The following is a 20,267-nucleotide window of genomic DNA, read 5'->3' as shown; positions in this document are numbered from 1 at the left end:
CTACTTTTCATCAGTGCTGAGCATCCATTAAAAGCAAAGGGAGCTGTTGGGTGTGCAGCACTCTTGAAAATCAGGCAAGATCCTAAATATGGATTTAGGATCCCAACTTTAGACTCCTCGTTTGGAAAATCTTGGCCCCTAATTTTAGTTGTACATAGGACCTAATCCTGAAAACACTTACACATGTAACTACCCATGTGAGTAGTCCCACTAGCCTCAATGTATTTATATTTCAAGAAATTTGTTTTGACAAAGAACAATGATGTCTGATTTTCACACTCTAATTTGTGAGAAAGACTGACAATGTTTTGAAAGCTAAATGCCTTGCACACCAGGCATTAGGGCCCAATCCTGCAGTCCTGACTTGATCAAACTCCTAATGAAGTCGCTGGGACTGCTCACAAGTCAATAGGATCAGGCTTGTAATTTCAAACGTGTACTGTTCTCAGGTCCACATGGTAGAGCTCAACTCCGAACCTGATCATACCATCCTAACGCAGGCAAAACTCCCCTTTACTCCAGTGATATTCCCTCCCACTGGGAGCCAGGACTACAGGATTAGGTCCTAATACCCACTGAAAGCGTTTATCTTTCAAAATATTGTCGGTCAGTCACACAAGCTCCCGAGTACGTGAAAACCACACATAACTCTTTTGTCAAAACAAGTTTCTTGAAATGCAGTTTAACTTGAAAGAATTATTAGCCCACAACATTACTCCTTATAGACTCCCATCAAACAGAAAATAATGTTTTATTCATTTAAAAAAATCCTGTGTTTCAGTCACTAAATGCTGGCTAGCCACCAAGTAATATAGTGATAAAGTAGGCAAACTACATGCATTTCCCATTCAATTAACTTTCTTACATTTCTTGTTCGTTATATAGCTCTTCCAGTAACAACAAACTAAATGTTTACTCTAAAAGGCAATCATTTCATTGTACTGTTTTCTTTCAGATTTAAACACCGATCTGTAGATGCAATAACACTTAGAGCGCCCTCTTGTGACATATACTGAATGCTGTTCTCCCTGAATAGAGGTAACAATCCCTCTTCCAGAGCAGCATCCAGCTGTCAGTAACTTGAAAGAAAAATTATTTACAAACATAAAAGATATCTTCATTGTAATCCAGCCAGTCAAATATCAGTGGAAAAAACCTAGCTCTTCCCTTAACCAACAAAATTGTAGGTATGCATTTCTAAACTATTAAATTGGTATCCATTTTTCATGATCAAATTTTTTACATTTATTTTTTTAAAAAAACACTATAAATATTGAAAATGTGTAGCTGTTTTATATATAAAATTCCCCCTGGTTTCAACAGGAGTCACAGGCACTTAAGGCTTCAGGATCGGGCCCAGAAAAGGCCGTCTCCTGGGCAAGAAGGGGGTGTCTGGGACAGACAGCACTGCTCAACAATTTACTGCAATCCTTATAGAAGTTCAGATTCAAAATCCATCCTCAGGCAGACTTATAAATGCAACCCAAGAATTTAATCAAATTCCAGTTGTAATCATCTGGATATTTCAATAGTAATGCTGTGCATTTCAAAAGCTAAATGATCCACTAATTATAATAAACTTATTAGACCAAGTTCATCAGTGACCTGACTGCAATGTAGCCAAATGAGTTAGACCACAGATTAATTTGGCCACTGGTTTATAGCCCTTGTGCTTAAGAATTTAGGTACTTGTGAAAGGTGCTCAACCCTAGTATTTCTTCTAACTTGTCGTAAAGAATTTTCAGAATGGAGAGAATCTTCAGTTGTATCAGGGTCAAACAAAAATCCATTTAATTATTGAGAGTTTTTTCCCTTACCAGACTTATAAGGCATCAGACAACTCCTGATGGATAGTTTGAGGGACAGAAGAGGGGAGCTGACACCTATTTACGTATATATATTTTCAATATTTAAAATTAATGTATATAAAAGGTTACATATATGATCGTGCACCTTTCCCCTCCCCCTTTGTGTGTCACTTGTCTTCTTAGCCCCAGACCCTGCAACTGGTTCTGCAAGGGGCAGTTCCTTTCACATATGTGGAACCCCCCTGACATCACAGAGCCCCATCAGGGAACAAGGTCCCTATGGATCTGATTGCAGGATTGTGGCATTAAATTGTAAGTTCTTCAGGGCAGAAACCAAAGTGAAATCCTGGCCTCACTGAAGTCAATGGCAAAACTCCCACTTCCTGCAGTGGAGTCAAGTTCTCTCCCCAAGTCTTCATATGTGTTTGTACAGTGCCTAGCACAACAGAACCATGCTCCTGATTGGGTCTCTAACTGTAAATGCAAGAGAAGTAATAAATAATAATGGTAATTAGAACTCTTGGTCTTTAAAATAGGGCTTGTTCCCCTGCAAACTATTTTTGCTTTCTATTGCATCCTGCTGAGAAGTCCCAGAGTAAACTAGTTACAAACCTGTACATCTTTATGTAACCAGATTGTGTCCTAAACACAGGTTTTGGACTTTACTGATGAATTATGCAAAAGGAGAAGATAGACAGCGAGGACAAATTTCTCCTCTCTTTATTGACACAGCTCAACTCAGTGCTCAGCTTCAACATTTTGCTTTCCCTGCGTGTCGTACAGAAATGGGCCCGAGCTGCAAACTTCAGCTCTGGAATCAAAGCTGTGGGATGTCTGGATCCAGATCCCATCTCACATGCTTATGTCAGTGGCAGCTCTGCACATTTTGGGGAACCAAAAAATCAAAGGTGTGCACTACTGTGATGAGCTGAGAGGAAGATTTTGCCCTAAGAAAGAAAAGTCCTTTTCAAAACCTCAAATTCTAATAAAGGTAAAAGGAAACATCAGTGATTTGTTCTAACACAGTGCTCTCACCCCCAAAAAAATTCTCTTGGCGAGAGGCAGAAGCGGAGTCGACGGGGGAGCGGCGGCAGTCGACCTCGCGCCGTGAGGACACGAGATACGTCGACTTCAGCTACACTATTCTCGTAGCTGAAGTTGTGTATTTTAGGTTGATCCCCACCCACCCCCAGTGTAGACCAGGCCTTAGTCTATGTGAAACCTCATTTACCAGGGATAAACATGCTTACAATGGGAAAGGATAACGAACCGGGGAATCTATTCATTTGCTCATTTACTTCAAGTTTCTTATAACCATAAGCAAGAGGGAAGGCATCAACACATGGCAAAAAAAAAAAAAAGGCACAGGTACACGGGGCCTGGCCCAAAGCACAAACAGGTCAGTTGAACCTGTTTGTGGGTTGACTTCATTGACTTCAATGGGCTTTGGATCAGGCCCTTCATGGGCTTTTTGTTTTGTTTTGTTCCTGAAAAATGTACTGACTGAGTACATTGATAGTATAGCAGAATGACTAGCTTAGGCAATATCAGTTGTGGCTGGATGAACAATTTGTGAAGAGGCCCAGAGTTACCATCCTCTGGGAAATCCTTTTCAAACTACCTGATGGAGCAGTTTGGTGCTGTCCAAAAGGCAAAATAATTGGCTCTTCAAAAGTACTCTACAAGCTCCAGGATGAAAAGTCACCCCTGGCAAAGCTGATTTAGAAGAACTCAGAGCGCGGGGGGGGGGGATAATGCTACCAGAAATAAATGAGGTCACCCCAAATCTTCCCATACTTTTCAACTGGGGGGTATAATTTTAACCAAGGGTTTCTGGAAGTCCACTCCAGCATATGGATCATGGAAACACAGTGGCCAATACATTTCTTTGTACTGTATATGCATTTTCACTCTTTTCATGAGATGTCTCTTGAGTCTAATCTATTTTGTAACCAAAACTGGGGGAAGGGAAAGGTTCTTGAGCTTCCTAAACAGAAAGTTTCCAGTTCATGTTAAAATCAACCATATGACTGTTTTTAACACCAAGGTCTAGCTACCACACTCAATCTGTGCACAAAACTCCCACTGTCAAAAGGCAGAGTCAGCATGAATTTCAACTTTATAAAATTACTGTAATTCTGTATATAAATATTCAGTTGTTCAATCAAAATATATGGCCGTAAAGAAGTCTGATGGGATTTAAAATGTGATGAGAAATCACAAACAAAAATAGCATTATTTAACCTAGAAAGAAATTAGAGGGGACTAGATTGAGATATTCAAAATATTGAAGATTATAATAAAAAATAAGCCCTTTTTGTTTACCCTGTTCCGTGACAGTGAAGGGTGACTTGAAATCTGTGAGTACAGATATAATAAACACAAATCAATATTACTTCACAGGGTGTATAGTCCTGCTTGCCTTATACTGACTACAGACAAGACTATGAGAGCAGGATTTGGCCCACTCAAGAGCCATTCATTGTGGCCCATGCAATATAGAACTCACTGCTAATGAAAGATGTCATGGAATCCAATAGTGCTGCTGATTTCCAAAAAGCATGAATAATGTTATGACCATGACAACATGAGTCATTAAGTGAAATAAAAATAATCTAATCTCATGCTTCAGGGTATAAAACTGATTACCTGCATGAGCTAGGAAGACATTCCCAACCCATCCATCAATGTACAATTGGCTTGGTGCATTATGGAAAGTTGTTGTGTTCCTCCAGCATCAGATATCAGCCGCTAGAGGAGGCAGATTAGAGGAATCAGTGGTTTGATCCCATATGGCAAATCCCATGTTCCCATTTTTGGTCAAATTTAAATTAGATGGAAAGTAAAGTATTTTTAAAAGTACAATTTAAAAAACCTACTGAGCTTTTCTATTTTTATGGTACCTTAAGCCTTACTAAACTTTCATTAGGATAGCCAAGTGACCTAATTAGAACAAGAGATTAAGGGTTCTGTTGCCAGCCTTGCCACTGATTTCCTGTATAACCTTGGGCATAACAATTGAACTGCCCATGCCTCAGTTTACTCATCTTTAAAATGGGATGCTAATGCTTATTTGTACCTCCTTGATCTGCTTGTAAAGTGTAATTATAATTCATTCAATGCTTTGAGATCCTCAAAGGAAAGGTGCTATATACAACCGTATTATTTAATCTTTCATTTAAAATTCTGGCGAGTACACTGTTGCAATTGACCCCTGCTTTCCGTGATCGTACCGCTATAGAACTTGACACAGAATCAGCAGCCAAGCAGAGCATTTGATATCAGCAATCCGAGAGGAAGAAAAAGATAAAAATGTTTGCTGGTTTATTATGAAGCTGACATTTTAAAACCAAGAACAACATTCTTTGACCAACAATTTCTAGGTCCCAGTTCTGCTCCCATTGAAGGCAATGGCAAAATTCCCATTGACTTCAATGGGCGTAGAATCAGCCTCCAAATTCTTCATCCGACATCAATGTCAAACCCAACAAACTGTACCACTTAAGGCAGAAACATGAAATGAATTTAGCATAGCGCAACTGAAGGCATGGAAAGAACTACTGCTCAGCTGGACTTCAGATAACATTAGAATATTTGTTAATGATACATTCTGCAATTTTTTAAATCACTTTCCTCTCCTCTGTCCCTCTTTCTGATTCATGTTACTAGATTAACGCGGACATTGGCAGCACATAAATGGTCAGTGTTAGCCATCACGTTGCTGATCTAAACTTTTGTATGGTATCAATAGGCCAAATTCTGAGGTCCTTTTTCCATTTTTATTCATACAAGCTCCCACACCCTTCAATAGAAATTTGCCTCAGTAAAGACTAAGCAGGAGGTCAGAGTTTAGCCCAAAGTATCATCTGTGTTTTGTTGGTGGGATGATCTGTACCCATTTCATTCTTTTAATGTGTGATATTCCTGAACGTGTTTCCTAATGCGCTGCAAGGGTAAAATAGATTCCAGAGGCAATGAAAAATTTTACGGCCATGGAATTTTGAAAACCAACAATCCTGTCATTATATATATATATATATATATATATATATATATATATATATAAACAGAGGAGTCTGCGGGTGTGGAACTGCAGACAATACTCGGCATGTTTGCGCAGCCACAGGATTACCACCACCCAAGTCACTGTAAATCCTAATAGCACCTTTGCAACAAAAATTAGTGTTAAAGTGTTACAAAACTCTATGAGCTTTAGACCACAGAACAACAAAAGAAAGATAAAAAGTGAGCCTATTAGGTAGACCCATTTTTAAAGACATAGAATGAATTAAGTATATAGTGAATATATAGTTTCAAAATATGTTTTTGATTATTTATTCTTAGAACCAGTTCACAAAAACTGAAAGTATTTAAATGCAATTAATAATAAATAATAATAATAATAATAATAAAGTTGCTATAAATACTAAAGAAGCTATATGCGGGGGGAAGGTACCAGATGAAGAACAGCAAATGCTGGATAGATCAGATATCTACAACTACAGGTAAATTATGTTCTCTACAGAAATTATTTTTATGGGAAATTAACTGCATATTTTGCTGTTAGTGGAAATGCACACTCACAAACATACACTTTTTCAGTTTAATTAAATAAAGACAGAAAGTGGTGGCTGAACAATTTTACAATAAAAGTATCTTCTCTAATTTATCAACTGTGTCTATTATCGCTGTCAGTGTGGGACACTCTTTTAGCTAGATAGCTAAAGTTACCAATGATGGATGACGAAACCTCCCGAAGAACTTCAGGCATCACGTGGAATTAACCAAATTCCTTACATTAACAGGAAAGAAAGCTGCTAAACAAATCAGGGCTTTATTCCTCTCTGATCTTCACCTGCTGAAGATACAAATAATCGGCGGGGGGGGGGGGTTCTTCGCTATTGCACTGAGGGGGGTCAGGGTTTTTTTTTTTGAAAAGCAAATGTATTCGGTTTTCTTTCCCCAGCCACATATTGTGCCAAGCAGACTAGCAGCATCGCCGGACGGCGATTAAGAGCATGCCCGTGGCTAGCGGGCTGCATCCCGTCTAAAGACACCCAGCACACCATAAAGTTGCGATGATAACCTAGCCCGGCAGCAACTAACTTTCCCCCGCTCTGGTCCTGATCTGCAAGGCAGCGTCCCCCCGAAAGGGCCGGGCGGGGGGTCCCGAGGTGGCCCCTGGCCGGGCCGGGCAGGGGGTGAGCTGCGGGGGAGCTCTTACCGCTGGAGCGCCGGACGATGTTCTCCAGGAAGGTGTTCTGCGGTGCCACCAGCCCTCTCTTGCCGCCCGGCATCCTGCGCCTGCAGAGCCGGGCTCTGGAGCGGCAGGGGCGCGGCGGTGGCGGCTGGGGGCAGCCGGGGAGGTGTCTCGCGCCCAGTGCCGGTGAGTAGCTCCGGCGAGGATGGAGCAGTTCATGGTAGTAGCGCTCGGGCGGCGGGGGGAGCCCAGACTGTGGCGGTGCCGCACGCCGGGCTCGGGAACCGCAGGCTCCGGGCAGATTGCGCCTGCGCGCCTGCCGGGCCGCCGCTGCTGCTGCTGCGGCCGCCGCCGGCGGCCAGCATGGTCCCGCGAGCTCGCCCCCTGCGAGCCTGAGCCCGCCGGGCGGGAACAGCGCGCGCTCAGCTCCCCGGGAGCTCCCCGCTGCGCTGGAGCAAGCCGGGAGCCGGGTAAGGCGCTGCCCCCCCGCAGCCAGGGAGCGCTGGCCCCAAAGGGCTGCTGCAGCTGCCCCCGGCCCGCACCCTGGACAGCGCGGGGCGGCCGCTTCTGGGTTAGCGAGCGGGGCTCGGAGCCCCCCGCCGCCTGCCTAGCTCCGCCGGACCCTGGCTCCCCGAGCAGCTGGGGCCGCCCCGTGCGCGCACAGGAGCCGGGGATGCAGCCGGCAGGACGCGGCGCCGCTCAAAGCCCCCGAGCCCCGGCGGTGCAGGTGGCGGGGGGGCGGGAAGGTGCATGAGGCATAAAGCCCGGGGGCTGGGGGAGGCAGGGCGCTCTGCCGAGGACGCTGCCTGGCTGCGGGCGGCGGGATGGTTTCCTGGCAGGGGCGGACTGGAGGCAGCTCTGACCTGCCCACTGCCTAAAAGTTACCGGGAGATGCTCCGTCCTGCGAGGGGGCGGGGGAGCGCGGCTGAATAATTCAGGCGATTTGGGCGTTTGATGCAGATGCGGGGAGGGAGGAGTCAGCCAAGCAACTAGCGCTGTCCCGGAGCCGGGGAGATGGGGCTTTAACCCCTTGCACTCCCCGCCCGCAACAGCAAACTCGGAGGGAGACAAGAGCATCCTCCCTCGGCCACCTCTGCCGCGGGATAAAAGCGGAGCGACTCGCCCAGCACGTGGTTGCTGGGCAGGGGCTGGGGCAGGGGAAGCCTCCCTCGCGGAGACGGGGCTGCGCGTGGCGTGGGCTCGCGGAGGGAGATGCGGGGCAGGACTGTGCCCGTGGCTGGGCGAATCCCGCTACAGCTGGGGCTGAGAGGGGCCCCGGGGAGAGACACACATCCCCCGCGATCTCGCCCCCCTCCCGGCGGGAAAAGACCCTCGGCTTCCGACCCTTGGCAGGCACTTGGGGTGGGGGTCAGAGGGCTGCTACAGATTGGTTTACCTGCGCCCTGGGGTGGGATATTCCCGGGCGACAGGGGTGGGGAAGAGCCCTTCTCTCCCCCAGCCTCTTCTAGCTGAAGGTGCCCACAAACCCTCCTGGCCTAGGGGGTTATAATCCCGCCCCTCCCGTCCAGGGGGAGGTTTAAACGCCCCGAGGCTGAGCAGAAACCAGGCTCCAAGGAAGAGGGGAAATGCTGCCACCTGGCCGTTGCCCCCAGCCAAGAAGAAGTGTAGATCTCTCCCCAGCCTTGATGGGCAGTGTCTATTTTCTCCAGTGCACAGACAGGCACACACCCCGGCAGCCATCCAGGCCAACTCAGCGTGTCCCAGAGCGAGAGAGACAGTCTTGCTCCAAAACCATTATGGGCAGAAATACTGGCTGCTGTCTGATGACTAAACCTGGCGGGCAGCTACTCCCTGCCATCAGCCTGCTAGCACCTAGTATATGATGGGCTTCACTGATGTACACAGGGCAGGAGCTGGCTGCAGGCTGAGGGAAGGAAAGCAGTGTTGCCAAGCCTCCAGGATTGTCCTGGAGTCTCTAGAAATTAAACATTAATCTTTAATTAGAGATTACATCATGTGATGAAACCTCCAGGAATACATCCAAACAAAACTAGCAACCCACAAGGAAAGGAAAGCGGAGGATGAAGGACAGGACAGGACACACCCCCTTACCCAGCCTTTCCCAGCTCATCAGCCAGGCCCTTCCTAGCAAGCTTGGAGGTTGCTGCCCCTGCACCCAGATTTTCCCATCTACATACTGTTGCCTCTTAGTGAATTGTGGAATGTGGCAAACAGCCCGATTTACATCGGTGAGGCTCTTCCTTAGTATCTGGTTTGGGCAGCACCCATACCTTTCCCTCCTACTCCTGTGTGCGGTGCTCTTTAAATGGCAGTTGTATAAGCCCCGACATACCTGCTTTTAAAGGGAGACTGTCATCGTTTTTATACTGCAAATCCAATCAGCCTGAACTAGGTTTATAACTGATAGGGGAAGTCCTCCACATGCGGCCATGGGCCTGGCCCCTGGTGCAGCCACAATGCATGGAGCAGGAGTGAAGATGCTGCACACAAGGGTAGAATAAAACATCAGCCTTACACTGGGGTGATTCCCATCACCCATCCCATGGCAATTTAAACTGGCTTTATGGTCAGGTTATGGCAGCAATATGGCACAGCGCAGTTGCACCACTCTAGAGAACTTGGCCTTAAATGTCTTCTGCATTTTGTTTTTTTCAATGTACTATTGTATCACTGGGAAACAACCCCCAGCCTATCACTACTTTTTGTACAAGTCACTAAAAAACAGAGCTTCAGGTCAAGTAATAAACCTAATAACCACAACTATAAGACTTGTGCTAACATTAATCTGTGATGACTTACAGTTACATAAGAATCCAGCAGCTCCCCATCAGGACTTGGGCCTTGGTAGGCTAGGACCTGTATAAACAATACTAGACATGGTGCCTGCCCCAGGCAGTTTACAATCTACAAAACCAGCAAGATATAAAAGCTGGGAGGACAGGGAGACTCAGATACATATCATTTTTATATTCACACATTTTTTTAATTTTTATAATTACATAACTAAGTATCAACTTTCCTTCACTGACTGTCAGTGTTCTGCCCCAACTGGTCCTCAGTCTAGCCATTAAAAGTTGTCTGATACCTTGCAGCTGTCGTGGCAGAATTGAGTCCAGATTATAAATGCCTTAGGGCCACGTATTGTATTATACTGTGTTTGTACAGCACCTAGCACAACAGGTGTGACTGAGGCACTATTCCAATATAAATTATAAAAAATAATGCAATATTGCCAACCCCAACCATTTAAAAATTATGAGTCAGGTACACACACTCACTCAATTAGCTTAAAAATTATTATCTTTAAACAAATAATATCTGGGGTTCTTTCTGGCTTTTGAGCCTCTAGGGTGCTCGAGACTGACATTTTCATGCTTTTCTCTACAACCATGAGGTGAGCACTAGACACTTGCTTTTACAAATGAAAGCTGATACTCTCATATATTCACATGACCCCATGAGCTGGCGCTAGAAAAAAAAACCCAATAAACAAGACAAAAATCACAAAAACTGGCAACATGGATAATGATCTGTGACATGGAGCAATGTTTTAGCATAAAGTGTAAAACTGGCCACACGTGGGTGGTTATGCATAAAGAGAGGGAGGCAGCTGGGGGAGAGATGTCTCAGCCATCTACAACCGCTTTATTTTATTTTGGTATCCAGCACTACCGTATCTCTCCTTTCCTACATCAGAGTCCCAAAGGAACAGATGAGTCAGTGTGTGGTGAGAGAGTGCATATTAATTGCTGTGCATGCTTTTCTATGCTCTTGACCAATTCCAGTTTCCCCCTCCAGCATGATCATAAGTTATATAGTAATTCTGACAATAACTTGAAAAGGATTGGAGAATAAAATCCTGTGAATGTGGCAGGGACCCTGGAAGAAAGCAGTGTGTCTATTGTTTCCGCTTATGCTATTTTTTAAAAATCGTTTCAGACTATATAGGATCACAGAAAGGAAGATGGAGAGGAGCTATTAGGTATTGGCCCATCCCTGCCAGTACAGAAGGATAACCTACAGAATATTCTCAAGTGTGTTTAGCTCACTCTCACTGACTCAAGTGCTAGTGCCTCCCTTTAGGAGATTATTCCAGAGCAAACATCCTGTTTATAATCAGAATCTTTTCAATTTTTCTGCCACTTTGGTTTTCTGGATCAAGGCCTAACTAAAATCAATTGAACTTTTAATGTAATTAAAACTAAACATGCCATATTGGGGGCCTTTTCTTCCTGAAACCCGTAAGTCTACTATTTAGAGCCCCAAGTTTCCTGTCAATACATGTAGCAGCCTATTAGATAGTTACCTGGACTGCTGAAAATCCAAGCTCAGGTTACGTTCTCATTTGCACTAATGCAAATCAGGAGTAGCTACAATGAAATCAATGGAATCACACCAACATAAAACTGGCACAGGAACAGAATCAGGCCCAAAATGTCAAACCTTCAGAAGACTATCTCCTCAGAAACACAGCTGAAATGTTCAGGGGCTGTCCTTCCAGGAATGATTTTTTAAAAGCTGCCCCCAGTGAGCACTGCCCCAGATATAGAAAAAGTCGGCTTCTAATAATTGGCATGTGGAGTACTCCATGCCTGTTTCTTTAAGGAGATGTAAGGTGGCCCTTTGGGTGCACCCATGCATAGCCAAACAGACTGTCCTAGCTGGATAATATTTCTAGTCACTCTGCTTCCAGCCCAATCTGGATTCTTTTATTTATTTTTATCTATTTTACTCCTCACTTCTGAAAACAAAGCCAGCTCTTTGAATTTTGGATCCACACCCTCGCTTGCTTTTCCTTTCCACTTATGTTTACTTCACTTTTCCTCAACATTTTTAAAATGGCAATTGAGTCCAACACTCAGCCCATCTGCTACGCTTCAGGCATCCAATTCTGAATACCATATTTTTTAAAAAGTAGTTCTACCACTCTAGTTTCAGCGGCACTAATTGGACTGTAGGTTTTTGAGGGGAGCAGGCTCCAGGGATAAATCCTTAAATGTCACCGCTGTCTGGAAGGACAGGAAGAGTACAGTGTACATGGTGGGACCTGAGCCTTCCTTCAAACATTTAACTAAGGTGCCCTCCAGAGCAGCTTCTGGCATCTCATTTCTGTCCTGAATTGCTCAGTAAGTCTAAAGATAACCTTGAAAAGAAAAGGTCTGATGTGAAAGAGAGCAAACAGCAAACGGCAAAGGAGACTTTTGTCATCTTGTGGGGATCTTCAAATTATACTTGGTTGTTAGTTGGAAACAGAGTGTCAAACTAGCAAGCAGTGAGCTGCCAGATAGATTTGAGATTGGTGTAATCTGGAAAGAGCCTGCTAACCCTTTTCCTTCCTAGTCAAAAATGTCTCTCTTAACTGCCTGTTTTTAAGTGGGACAGAAAATTCATTTGAGTTCCAAATATACTTTCCTGCCATAAAAATGCTAATCCAAATCATGCCCTCCAGTTTGTTCATGCACCACCACTTGAAATCCTGTGGTTCAGGGAATCATGTATTTTAAAAAATTAAATACAATAATTCTGGTTTAAGAAAAAAATGTCAATTTCAAAATTCTTTTAAAAAAAAATCAAATATTTCCAAAAGGAAGGAACCAAGGAATTAGAACATTTGAGTATTGGAGAGGAACAGTAAATATTATTATTACTGTATTACCAGAGGACTTAGGAGCCTAGTCATAGACCAGGACCCCATTGTGCTAGGCACAGTACAAACACAGAACAAAGATAGTTCCTTCCCCAAGGGCTCACAATTTAAGTATAACACAAGAGATAAGGATACATAAATGAAGGGGTATGTGACGGGGCTCCATTCACCGCACTAACACCTCCTGCCGACTGTCCTGGGATTAGCTCCACAGGTTGGTATGCCCTCTCCCGGTGGGGCCTCACCCACCATCACGTCTGCTCCCAGACACACATCACTCCAAGGACCACGGTGTCCTCTTCATGACTCCTCCAGCTGGGTCACAATCTCTGCTCCTGCTTCCCCAGTGGCGAGTGTAGGGGACCCTGTAGATGGCAGCTACTTGCTGCCTCCCCTCCAACTCAGTATATTTCCCTGGGCCACTTCTGGTCCTAACAGCCAGCCAGTTCTTACCCAGCACTGCTCTTTCCGGGATGCTAGCTTCCTTCCACCTGCATGGCACCCAGACCTCCCTCCTTGAGTCCCAGGGAGTAACTGACTACGCTGTGCCCTGCGGCTCTATTTATATGGGTCTGGTGGGCCCTGATTGGCTACTCCTTGCAGCCCCTCTCCTATTGGCTGCTTCCTGCGCAGCCTCCCTAGGGCTCTATTAACCCCTTGCAAGCCAGTATGGGGCAGACACCCCATCACAGGGTACCATTCCTTCCTCTTGCCCTCTCTTCCTCCATCACTTCATTTCATTTCTTTATATTATCACTGTTAGGACATGAGCTCAGATCTCAGCACTCCCCTCCAATGACATTTCCATAAACACCCTTGTGCACATCAGTCAAGTATTATGCAGATATCCTCAGCTGGTATAGATTTATGTAGCTCCACTGAAGTCAATGTATACCAACTGAGAATCTGGCCCTTAATATCTACACCATATGAGAATGGGTTATTTTATTGTGGAAAGTATTTACTATTTTGGCACTGCAGCCAATCCAGTTAGAGACCCCATGGACCAAAAGACTGGTCATAGTCTTCCACTTACCATAAACATCAATTAATAAAACAATGCACATTTTCAACCAGCTGCAGGCCAGACTCCATTTTTTTATGTCACCTTTGGTAGGAAACCCTGTTCATTCAAGCAATCTGCTTAATTATTTTCTATATACTTACCATACGAATTGAAAAACTCTCTCATTTTGGCACAAATTTATTCTGAAAGGAGGAGGAGGAGGGAACCAAGGAATGCACATGGCCAGCATTATATATCTCATAAGATGCTCCTTGATTTTTTCCCCTCAAATGAGTTCTCAGTCATTACCAAAAGAAGAGCTTTTTAATCTATTCATAATTTTGCCTTTGCTTTCAATGTTTATGTGTAACAAAGTGAACTAGGTTCCTCTGGAGCTGTCTGGCACCAGGCAGAAACCACCCACATAAATATAAAAGTATTTTTACACATGCAATACTGAGAGGTGGGACACACTTAGCATTGTTCAGAGCTGTTCTACACTGCAGCTGTGCCCCGGGAGCATATAGATCTGGTCTAAGCCTAAGAACCTTTCTTCCTGAGGACAGGGCGGGTGTAATACATATCCTTTGAGGAGCTCATAGAGTTGTTGTTGTTTTAAAGTACATTTCATGAACATTTTTGAAATAAAGTATTTTATTTGAAATATATATATATTTTTTGGTTTTCTACAAAAAAAGCAGCATTTTTTCTTTTATTTAATTTTAGAAAAAAATCATTTCTGTGAAAAAAATACCAATTTCTCGGTCTTTTATTTTAAAAAAAGTTTTCCCCATTAGAAAGGGGAGGGGGGATAAAAATGGAAAAAAAAGTGGGATTTTTTTTTTTTTTTTGCTTTCCAAAACAAAACTATTTATAATAATTCAAAAATGTTGGTTGTGGTAAAAAAAGCAACATTTTTGTCAGAAAAAAAACTTGGCTGACATTTTTTCATCCAGCTCTCAGTGACAGTGAGTTAGTTGGCATATCAATAACACTCCTTATTGGTGCTTGTATGATGTTAAATTGTGGCATGCTACACGTTTGTGATGGTAAAACTGACTTGTTATGCAGGAGGACAGACTAGATGATGACAGATTCATAGATAATGACAGAAGGGACCACTATGACATCACAAGTATGAGAGTCTAGGGCTGTGCGCTAGGCATTGCTGTGATGAATCGCTGACCTCGCTGTGTTATGAAATTAAAGCCAGATGAATACAAACATTGGGGGTGACAGGTCCTCCCCATTAGCCACTTTAGTTATGAACAACAAAAAGAAGCAGAAATTACATACAGAAAACTGCATTTGAAAATGTTCAGGTGGCAAAGTCGAGCGCTCAAGAGTTAGAAAATGCTAGAATTAAGGTTGCCATCCACAGTTCATCTAGTGCTGGATGGTGCTCAATGACTGGGTAACTAGTCAATAGTTCTTTTCATACTTAATCAATGTGTGTCCTGATGCCATATTCACTGCACACCATCCAAACCCTGCACTGAGGACAGAATTATTAATTTCCTCATGACTTTTCTATAGTGCTCATCACCATAATATCAGAGGGCTTCATAGACATCAACAAACCTGGGAGGGAGGGGGAGACTCCGAGTGGCCGCAGCGCGGGCGCCGCTTCTCCCCCTCCCTCCCAGGCTTGAGAGCCTGGGGGGAAGGGGCGGAGTTGAGGCGGGGCCGGGGGTGGGGTAATTAAAAAACGGGGGGGGGAGGGGCGGCCAAAATTGTTTTTGCCTTGGGCGGCAAAAATCCTAGAGCCGGCCCTGGGTGCACTGAATAAGGCAAGAGATCCTCTGGAAAAATAATATGTGCTCATGTAATTAAAGACTGTACGGTAATGCATGCACACAAAGGGGCTGAATTAAGGTTGCACAGGCAATGTTAATACTGGCATTTCCTAACTTCTGAGTGCCTGAATTTGCAACCTTAACTATCTTCAATGTAGTTATTCTTGATGTAATGTGCAATATAGATTTAGAAAAGCCATTATCAGGACTATATTTCACACCCTCTGCCAGCAAAGCCAGATGCTTTGGATATCAGTCCAACTGTGCAGGACTCAGAGAGAGCCATAAAAGCCTCTAAAATTACCTAAAATAGCTTTTATATATGTATAAAAAAGAGCCTCAACTTTAGAAGTCCATTATCATGGTGCCTTCTAGGGCTGGAAGCAAGGCCCTGATCCAAAGCTTCAATGGACTTTGGATCAGGCCCCAAATGCCTGGTCCCACTGGAAAGATAGGAATCCCCTTATTTCCAATGGCATAAAGCTCCCATTTCCATCCCTGCAAGGCAATGAAATAACAGATAATAATATTGTGTCATATTTATGGTTAGAAAAACATTACTCGGGCAGGAGTGAAACTTTTCCATCCTGGGATGTGGGACTTTGGGAGAAAATTCCATATTTGGTGAGAAGATAAGGAAATAGTCTCTGAAGGGTTGCTTTTTTTTTTTTTTTTTTTTTTTTTTTTTTAAACCAAAAGGAGTCTGTTTGAAGCTGCTCTGGGAGAGGAATATTAAGAACCAAAACAGACTAGATCAGATCTGATCTGATCCCAGGGAGATGAATTGTTGGCCAAAAGGCATATAAGATGGTTAAAGGTGCATGATAAATGAATGAATTGTATGGCTCTGCAGTTTACAACATGCATATCACGTCCTTATATATAGTATATATGTACTGTATCTTTCCTACATATGTAATACATAAAATAATACAGATTTTGCAGACGAGGTGGTTGGTCAATGTGCAATGGATTGAAATGGTTCAGTACCTAAAATAAGAAGGGAAAGATAACTCCACTTTAAGGAGACCAAATGTCAGCAGTGAAATTCATCAGAGATTTCTAATTGACCTATGGGGACTTCCCATAGCAATATTTCTTCCTGAGAAATAGGGGCCTGAAACCAATAACTTTTATTGTTAGCTTTAAAAATCTTGAGTTACCAAGTTAAAAAAAAAAAAACTCACCAGTCTGTTTTTCTTGGCTTTATGAAATTAGAGAAAAACATTTCTGTCCACAAATAGATAATACCTGAAACAACAATCATGTTAAATGTGATGCAAAGAATTCACACGGTCCAAAATCATATTCTCTTTGGGTTATTTCTGCCAATAGCTGAATCACCTCAGAAAAGAATGATAACTGGAAGAGCTGCTATTTTAGAGGAGGCACTGTATATGCCAAGAGTACTCTACAACTAAAATGCCTAAAATAGTGTCTTCTATTCCACGTGGCACTTTTGACAAATAGGGTCTACACCCTTACACATGAGTAATTCTTACTTAGGTGAGTAATCCTATTAAAATCTATTCACATGAGTAAAAACAGTAAGGGTTTGCGAGATCCAGCCCTTTGTGGGACCAATCCTTTAGCCACTGTACATACAAAACTCCCATTCAATTTAGTAGGAGCTATGCATGCAGAATCAGATATGAAATTAATGTTTTTGGCTGTGGGAGGGCAGAATGACTTTCCAAACCTAATGCTATACAGGAAATGTTAATGATCACAGCAATCTTAATACAAAGAACGTTAAGTGAAGTTATTTTGGTAAGAGCTGCAACGAATCACTAAATCTCCTGAAAAAGACTCTAGTTTTGCAGACAGAATATTTTAATATATAGTACTTTACAGCATAGCACCTGCAGCGCCACTCCACCTGCTGCTGTTTTGCCTGCTGAGTCACTACTGGCTCTACCCCCCTTCCCCCCCCAGAGGCAGGAGCAACAGCATAGGGGTCCCTTCTCCCACCAAGAATGGCAACGGGGGCCCTCTTATCAGGAGCAGTAGGGGCCATTCCTTCCTCCCCCCTGATAAAGAGATGGCAGCAGGCGGACCTTCAGTGCCTATGCCAGCAGCTAGGGTTGGGAACATTGCATTCTTCTCTTCCTGCCATGCACAGTCTCTTCTGCTGGGATGGTGTTGGTAGAGCCATCCGTAGCAGGGGGTCGCGGAATTAAAACCCTCCCTGATCAGAGCTATTGTTTCAGGCTCCCTGTATCAGTTACACTCTGGTCACATATGCAAGCTTTTCTTCACAGCCATGAGGGCAAGAGACATTTTTTAAAAATGAAAGCTGAAATTCTGACTGTGCAGTCACGTGACTCCAGGAGCAGAGGCCCTAGGCATGGGTTTAGAGCACAGGTGCCAACTTTCATGTGATAAATAAGCAACCCTACTTTTACAATAAGCCAAAAATCAAGCTAATCCCATTTCAAAACAAGGCCAAAACAAGCCAATCCCTAAGAGCCCCAACCCTCTATGTGACTAGATCCCCCCTGGCCTGCAGTCTGGGACTGTGGTGGGCCTGCTGTGCACCCCGACTCTCTCCCCTCTTTGCCCTTGCTTGCCCCCCCCCCTTGCCACTGCTTGCTGGGAGCCGATAAAAAAAAAAAAGAAGAAGAAGCAACAAGCTACAAGCAAAAAACTAGCCAACAAGCAACTCACAAGCCAATTAAGCCAAAAACAAGCCCAATTTCTGCAGGGGTTTTTTCGTGGGTTTGGCATGTCTTTAGAGTGCCGAGACCTTACTTTGTCCCTGAGTAGAAAAGCTGCTCCTGACCCAGCAGAAAGCACTTCTGATAGGCAGACAGGAAATCCAGGGTGGAAAGAAAGAAAGCAGCGCTGGGTGCTGCTCAAGGCAAAGAACACTGCAAGTCAGTCTGGGCCAGTCAGTCTCTTGATTTCTTTTCCCAGAGTAGTTACCAGCCTCAGAAACACATTCTGTCTCCTTCTCTGTGTGAGAGCTATGCCAAGGTGCTGAAATCTTCCCTCAGACTGCAAGGAGCTAAGAGAAAGTTTTTTTAACTAGTGTCACCGGGTTTTAGCAATACATGAAGGCATTGAAGACATATGGGAAAAATCACAACCAACGTGACAACTCAGGATAGTGTAAACTGATGACATGAGTTTGTACTGGGAAATTATACAATTTAAAGCCTTTCTCTGTTTTTTTTAACTTTAAAAAGCAGAGAGACCATTTACACGAATCTAACTGACACGATTAGAGGTAAAGCATTTCCTAGATCAGATGTAAAGTGTTGCACTGATGGTGATGCAGTTCAGAATGAGATGGCGCTTCAGTTCTAAACCTGTTTACATTCACTTTAAAAACTTCCTCAAAAATTGCTTTTGGGTATAAAATTACTTATGAGATCAGCTCCAAAGTGATTTTTTATGGACATTTTAATTAAAAGCCATTCAGCAGGGTGTTAAATGTTGAATTTAAATAGACTCATTAACAGTTTTTGTATTCCAGTAAAGTCTAGAAGCCACCCCATTCTAGGCACTGTCCACACACATATTAAGAACTCCCACCTGAAAGACTTATAAGAGACTTGAAGTGTGGGAGAAAGAAATTATTTTGCAGATAGGAAACTGAGGCACAAAGTGGTTAAGACCTAAAGGCACACGGGAAGCCTCTGGGAAAGCCAATAATTGAACAGAGCTCTGAGTCCCAGTCCAACGCGTTATCCTCCAAGCCACCCTTCCTCTCTTTCTGCTCTCACTTGAATAACACCAGCTACAGGTCAAGAGCAAACTTTGTTACTGGGTTGTTTTTCCACAGATGCAGATTTAAGATGAATGCTGCCATTCTCTAATTTTTACTGTAGCTGGCGTTAAATGGAAGAGTGGGATTGGAGCAGGAACGATGTTCAGCTACCCTGTAAAATGCTAGCAAAGCCTTTTTGCACCACTGAAGATGCCTCATCTGAACCCAATGGCGCCATGAAATATGCAGAAAACAAGTGCTCCAAGTTTAGAGCTGGAGACAGACTGGGTCCCATCCTGCTCACAATGAAGTCTGTGTGAGTTTTGACATTCACTTCAACGGAAACAGGAGCAGGCCCTTAGTCAGCATATTTAAAATATTAAATCACCAGAAAAATTAAGAGCCTTAACTCTGAATTGCCTCTCAAGTGCCATTAAAATCTCAACCTCACCACCACACTGACAAGTTTCTTGTATTAAATATTATTAGGTTTTATTGCCGGCGATGCAGAAAATTTGTATCGTAGACACAGAACCTCCTGATACTTGATCCTTATGTAATGAGTAATGCTACTGCTGCTATTCCAGAGCTTCTTTAGAATGAAATAGTGTCCTGACTTCTACATGACTAATTGATTAACATGGAAAGTGTCCCTACTTTGCTGTTCTATCGGACAGTTAAATAACATAACTCTCTTTTGTAAAAGCTGATCCAGTAGAAGTATTGCTTTTTGACATACAGTTTGGACTGAGCTAATATTGAATAAGAGTGCATTAATGTTTACTTCATGTAAAGTGAAGCTATTACTTTCCTAGTATGCCAGAACATTGATCAGTAGACTCATCAGGAAAGTTCCAAAACATTTTTCATAATGATCAAGTTGTTGCACTGGGACTGCATACATGCCAGATAAATGATTCAGTAAAATATATTTAGATTTTACAGTCCAGGGCCTTTATATGCATTAATATCCTGCACATGGTGAACTATTGTTGCAGTCAGTGATTTATTTGCAAATTTCAAGGCACAAAAAGTCTTGCAGCTGCCAATTGAGGTGAGTAGCTTTCCATAGAGATTAGCAAATGATACTGCAAACCACAGAAAATACACATAGAT

General features: G+C 43.4%; 1 protein-coding gene across 1 annotated transcript in view; it reads right to left on the bottom strand.

Annotated features, from left to right (window-relative positions):
• Positions 1-7,105, bottom strand: part of KCNH5 (potassium voltage-gated channel subfamily H member 5) — a 222,665-nt gene extending 215,560 nt beyond the window's left edge. The window contains exon 1 of the mRNA XM_024194406.2: positions 7,033-7,105. Within this exon, the coding sequence (XP_024050174.1) occupies positions 7,033-7,105 (73 nt within the window). The remainder of the gene's footprint in view (positions 1-7,032) is intronic.
• Between the last annotated feature and the right edge of the window lie 13,162 nt (positions 7,106-20,267).

Source organism: Terrapene carolina, unplaced genomic scaffold (genome assembly GCF_002925995.2).
Source record: "Terrapene carolina triunguis isolate 2854851 unplaced genomic scaffold, T_m_triunguis-2.0 Scaffold189, whole genome shotgun sequence".
In the NCBI taxonomy this organism is placed as follows: Eukaryota; Metazoa; Chordata; order Testudines; family Emydidae; genus Terrapene; species Terrapene triunguis.
This window is presented reverse-complemented; position numbering and strand designations above follow the sequence as displayed.